The sequence below is a fragment of the Suricata suricatta genome, chromosome 7, assembly GCF_006229205.1.
Source record: "Suricata suricatta isolate VVHF042 chromosome 7, meerkat_22Aug2017_6uvM2_HiC, whole genome shotgun sequence".
Lineage (NCBI taxonomy): Eukaryota > Metazoa > Chordata > Mammalia > Carnivora > Herpestidae > Suricata > Suricata suricatta.
This window is the reverse complement of record NC_043706.1, coordinates 136425914-136431913: the sequence shown is the minus strand read 5'-3', so window position 1 is coordinate 136431913 and position 6000 is coordinate 136425914. Positions and strand designations below refer to the sequence as shown.

The 6000-nt window shown below is 40.5% G+C and overlaps 1 protein-coding gene across 1 annotated transcript in view; it reads left to right on the top strand.

Annotated features, from left to right (window-relative positions):
- The window catches only part of SERAC1 (serine active site containing 1), a 62796-nt gene that overhangs the window by 19572 nt on the left and 37224 nt on the right, over positions 1-6000 (top strand). The window contains exons 5-8 of the mRNA XM_029943258.1: positions 279-415; positions 1552-1641; positions 2956-3087; positions 5120-5241. Coding sequence (XP_029799118.1) covers positions 279-415; positions 1552-1641; positions 2956-3087; positions 5120-5241 — 481 coding nt within the window. The remainder of the gene's footprint in view (positions 1-278; positions 416-1551; positions 1642-2955; positions 3088-5119; positions 5242-6000) is intronic.

Sequence of the window (6000 nt, the reverse complement as noted above, 5' to 3'; positions counted from 1 at the left end):
TGTGTGTCCCTCAGTGTTACTAAGAACTATTTTCCCATTCTGTTGTGGGAAATTCTGCCCTTTAGCCTTTTTTCACCGTTTGTAGGAAATGCTCTTCTCAATCCACTGGTTCAGGAGCTGGGGTGTTGGACGGGTTGGGCCAGTTTATGTGATACTCAGTAATCTGATGAGCTCATAACCAGTATAGTCCTGTTATTCTGTCATGTAAAAAAAAAAAAGTGGCTCCTGTGTTACATTTACATCATGTATTTACGATGAATTTCTTGTTTCTTTTTAAGCGGTTCTTTATTTCTTACATATGAAGTTCTGGCCCTGAAGAAATCTTTGACATTAGATACTCAAGTAGTAGAAAGAGAAAAAATGAAGTCATACATATATTTGCACACAGTTTCTTTAGATAAAAGAGAAAATTATGGTAAGTTTATGGTAAAGTATTCCCATTTTTGTGAAAAAATGGAAGCTAGTTATTAAATTTAAGGTAAGTATTTAAAACACAATACTAACAAGATAGTTTCACCTGATTCTGAGAATCACCAAATCCTGTAAGAACCAAGTTCCTAAAGAATTATTGGAAGGCCAGATTTTGGGCTTCCATATTTAATTCAGGTTTGCAATTCGCCTGTAACTAAATGAAGTGAAGACTAGCTGACTATTTTAGTCTAAACTTGGAATTCCACGCTTAACTGGAGGTCATCAGTTCAGAGGCTGGCCCTCAGTGTAGCAAGTATAAAAACGTGATTTTTGTCACTTAGCTCAGATACAGTTCTTCTTTAAGGAATTTATTCATGTGAACTCAAATCATCACATGGACTCATAAATCTGAATACCATCTTACTACTAGAGGGTGAGAAATCTGTCACAGAGCCTGGGAGACCTGTCTCTACTAGTCAGAGCATTCCTATTCTCCGTATTTAGGTCACATGGAAACCTAATTAGTAACCAGACAGCTGTTTGGTGAACGTGAAATTTTATACTTGACTTTCAGCTGCCTGACCCTACACCGCTGGCCAGAGTAACCCGGCCTGGTAGCACCCGTGTTCCCTGAGCGGTCAGGCTCTGGTTCTCCCTGTCTGCAACTGCAGGTGTCACCACTCTGTCCTGTTTGTGTTTATTATCGTCTCGCCTGGTGTGGTACAATTTCAGTTACACAGATAAGCTTTACAGTTTCCACTTTATCTGGACCGCAGAGATAAGTCTCATTAAGGTAGCCCCCAATTTCAGTTTGACAAGGGCTATTGTCAAGGGACATTTTCCTGAGTGTAGTTAAACCTATGTTGCCTGTGAGGATTTTTGTTCGCTTTAGTTAGCTAGTGTTTTTGGTTTTGATTAGTTTTTTACTTTTTTCTTGACTTGGAGAGCAATCTTCTTTTGGGGATCCAGAGTTCTGTGTTTGCATAATGGTTTTAGTTGTTTTAATAGCAATGATAAAAGAGAAAAATGCTATTTTATATCTCTGAAAAAATTTTGTTCCTTTTAGCTTTCTCTTTGAAGTATTAGAGCATAGCATGAAGAGTATATACTTGGTTTTATCTAAATTTGTAATCATTTTAGGAATCACCTACCAGGCAAGAAAAGAGCTTCACAAAGCAGTAAGAAAAATATTGGCAACATCAGCCAAGATCCTGCGGGGCCCGTTTGCTGGTAAGTACCAGATATTTGATTTGGAATCTTTATCAGTATCTGAAAGTCATTTGGTGATCAACTTGAGATCTTTTTTTCCCATCTCTTATGCTGACATTTATTATCGATATGGGAGGTTGAGTGACATTATTCTCTAGGGCTATATTTAATCTTAAGGGCTTGATGGACACTTTTCTTCCTTCTAATTTGTGGATGTTTTATTGTTAGATAGCTGTAAGGGAATGTTGAGACTAGATATATCCTTTTCTCTTGATGAGTGTTTCAAAATTTTAAATTTGCTAGAAAATCACTCCCATGCTTTCTCATAATGAGAAATTGCATCAATAACGTAGATTTTACAATCCAGCAGATCTACAGTGTGGAGTTAACTGTGAAAGAGCTTACTTGATCTCTTTAAAAAGTTGGCATCATGAACAAGGTGAGGATATTTTTAAGAGTTAAAAGATACTCGGGCCACCTGGGTAGCTCAGTCAGTTAAGCATCTGACTCTTGGTTTCAGCTCGGGTCATGATCTTGCAGTTTGTGGGTTCGAGTCCCATGTTGGGCTCTGCGTTGGCAGCATGGAGCCTGCTTGGGATTCTTTCTCTCTCTTTCATTGCTCTTTCCTTGCTCACTCTCGCTCTCTCTCGAAATAAAGATATATTTTTTAAGAATTAAAATATACTAAAAAGACTTAATCAAATCCTGGTTTTTAAAAAACAGTTCTGAAGATATTTTGGAGACCCTTGGAGAAATTTGAATGTGGAGTTAGACTGGATTTTGATGGTTTGGGAGAGTTTTGTTAGTGTTCTGGGCTGTTACAATGGCATCCTGTGCGTAGAGAAGAACGCGGGCTTACTCGTCGGAGATCAGGCTGAGGAAGAGTGAAATGCTATGTCTGCAGCCTCCTCTCACGTGGTTTAGAAAAAAATACACACATGCATGTAGATTAAATGCAGCAAAATAACAATATTGATTAAATATAGTTGTGGTACCCATGTGGGTATTATTGTATTCTTTGATTCTATATGTTTGATATTTTTCATAATAAACTTTTTAAGGAAAAAGAGCAACAACAAAAGAGACCACTTTGTGAGAGCAACATAGCATATAAAACAAAAACACCTAATAACATACGTAATAAAAATAACAAAATAATACGGCAGAACCGAGAACAACCCTGCTGGTCATTATCGATACCTGGAAATGGGTTTTACTCTGTCCCCGTATATTTCAAATGCTTGCAGATGGCCGTCTTACATAAGTGAGAGGAGAAGGTGTTGTTCTAACTGTTCCCAGTTGACGTGGGCCTGTCCTTTTCTCCTTTCCGCAAAGACCCCTTCAGCACAGCCGATGTGGAGGACCACGAGTGTGCCGTGTGGCTACTGCTGAGGCAGAGCCAGTCGGGGGACAGGACGGCGCGCCTGCAGGCCGTGCAGGAGATGTCGCAGACCCACCACTGGCACGGTAAGGAGGCCCTCCCGGCACCCGCCGCGCCCCCAGCTCACCCCTGACCTCGGATCCAAAGGGAGGAAAGGAGATGCTGGGAAAGGAAAATAGTTCAGGATACCTTAACGTATATAAAAAATATTTCCAAAAATTTTCTAAAGAAACTCCGGTGATCGAGAACGCAGCCGCCGGATAGGGTTGGTTAAGACCAGCCTCAAGACTGGGGAAGGTCTGTTGGTGTAACTTTCTACCAGAAGGGAGTTTTGCTTGACTAGAGACGCTTTCGGTGCCGATTAGCTACTGCCTAATGTATTCGTGTTTTGTTTTGGTTCCTATTTAAAGACATATTTTAATTGCTTGCTGCATTATACAGTTATATTTGCTTTCATTTTGACAATTTTCTTGGCTCCAATACTAATAATTAGTTAAATGTACTTGATTTGTGTATGTGTAGTGTTTTTAAAGGAACCTTTAAAATATTTAGTTGTATTTAAACATTGCAAGTCCTGCAGTGTAATAACCACATGAGCAAGAGTTCAGATCTGCTCTAATTGTAGTACAGGGACTAAAGTATATTTTATTAGTAGAGGGATCTTATGAAAAGATGTAAATAAAAAAGAGTAATGTGTGGGGCGCCTGGGTGGCTCCGTCCGTGAAGTGTCCGACTTTGGCTCAGGGCCTGGTCGCGCACATTTCATGCCTTAGAGCCCCACGTCGGGCTCCGTGCTACAGACAGATCCTCCCTCCCTCCCTCCGTGCCTCTCTCTCTCTCTCTCTCTCTCTCTCTCTCTGCCTCTCTCTGCCTCTCTCTGCCCCTCCCGCACACTCTTTCTCTCTGTCAAAAATAAATTAGGGGAAGAGCACTGGGTGTTATATGGAAACCAATCTGACAATAAACTACTTAAAAAAATAAACTAAATGAAACAAATAAAAAATGTTTTCCAAGAAAAGTCTGCGAATAAGATCTCTGCCTTCAGACAACCTCATTAATTGATTGGTGGGTATAATTTTAATAACGTACAATGGGAGCTTACTTTGAGAGAAGACTTAGAATAAAAATCTTTTAAAAAATATACCTTCTAGGATTCCATTTCAGACTTACTATATCAAAATCAGAGATGGAGCCCTAGCATGTAGGTTCTGGAAGAGCTGCCCACTTGTTGAAGAACTCAGCCACCATTAAAAATAACGTCTGCTCCAGGGGTTGCAGTTGCGTTGACGATCCGTCGCTCGGTCGCCGTGGGCTGCCGTCACACTGTTCCGTGGACTGCATGGCTTGTGAACAGTAGAAACGTATTCCTATAGCTCTGTAGGCTGCGAAGTACAGGAGCAGAGCGCTGGCAGATTTGGTGTCTGGTGAGGACGTGCTTCCTGGTTCATAGAGGGCCAGCTTTTCACTGTGTCCTCACGTGGCAGAGGGGTCAAAGGATCTCTCTGGGTCTCTTTCATAAGGGCAGTGATTCCAGTCATGGGGGCTCCCAGAGACTTCCCACCTCCAAATACCATGACATCAGGGATTAGTTTCTGTATATGTATCCTGGGAGGGGGGACATGAGCCTTCAGAGCAACACAGAGAGGATGGAGTGGCTGAATCACGTCAGCTAAAACGAAGTACCACCCTCTGGAACCTAACATCACTCATGGGCATCATGGAATGCCAGAGCACCATCCCGTAGCAGGGACCGTAGGCCTCAGTGCCGCCTCAGGTTTTTTGAGTAGTGAGCAAAACAGTTTTTAAACACTGGAATTAGTACAAAGAAAAGGAGGAGTTAAATTGGTTCTGACCTATCGATTTTCACATTTAAGTTTCAGATCTTCAAAAGATTACTTAGGTAGTGATAGGCCTACATACATGCTGGGGAGAATTGTGAGACCAGTCATGGAAATGTTGGACATCTGGCTTACTGGTGTTGTAAAGGCAGCGGTCATTGTGAACAGAGATTGGAGACATTTTGAATCATAAACTTGTAGTTTAAAAATTAAATTGTTAATTTAATTCTAGAAGCAGCTCTAAGCCAGTTTGGGTGCTAACAACATCCTTTTGCAACAGATTACCAGTACAGGATAATTGCTCAAGCCTGTGATCTGAGAACTCTTATCGGTTTGGCACGAAGCAAAGAGAGTGATCTTCGCTTTTTCCTCCCACCACCTCCTTTGCCATCTTTAAAAGAAGTAAGTAAATAAAAGAATCCAGTGAGTGAAAAATAGATTAATATCTTGTGTTTACTTCGGGTACAAAGTAACCTTTCAAAAAGCAATTTGAAAAAAAAAAAAACCCTACCAATTTGTTGACTACTTTTCACAAGTAGGTAAACTAGATATAAACCTGAAATTGTAGTTTTTATAACAAGATTCCATGATTTATCAGGAGATATTGTTGCTCTTGTGTTATTTTCCCTTTTGGAAATTGGAAGTCTCTATACACTAGACGGTAACTTCAGAGCCTATTAACACCGATGAGTTGGTCTCTTATTCTAATATTGCTACAGATCAGTTTTTTTTTCAACTTCAGGTATTTGGGCCTCTTCGTTGTTGAAGATTGTTCTGTGCATTGTAGGGTGTCTAGCCAACGCCTGGCATCTACTCACTGGATGCCAGTAGCCGCAAGCTTGTAACAACCTGAACAGAAGATACTGCTGAATGTTTCCTGGGGCCCCGAAACAGCCCCTGGAGAACCATCACATGTAGATGCTAATGTATCACTTTGCATAGATATTTACTAACCGCTACATGTAGATTTCAGTGTCTCACTCCTCAAAGGTGTTAATTACTAACCACTAGTAGGTATTAGAGTGTGCTTCCTGAGCAGCTTTTCTAGTTCCTTCCTAGAAAATGAAAATCAGGAAACTTGGAATCAGTTGTTGAAAAATAGACAAGTGAATATGCTAGATGTGAGTTATTAGAGAAAATCACTAGTGAGTTCTGGACTTT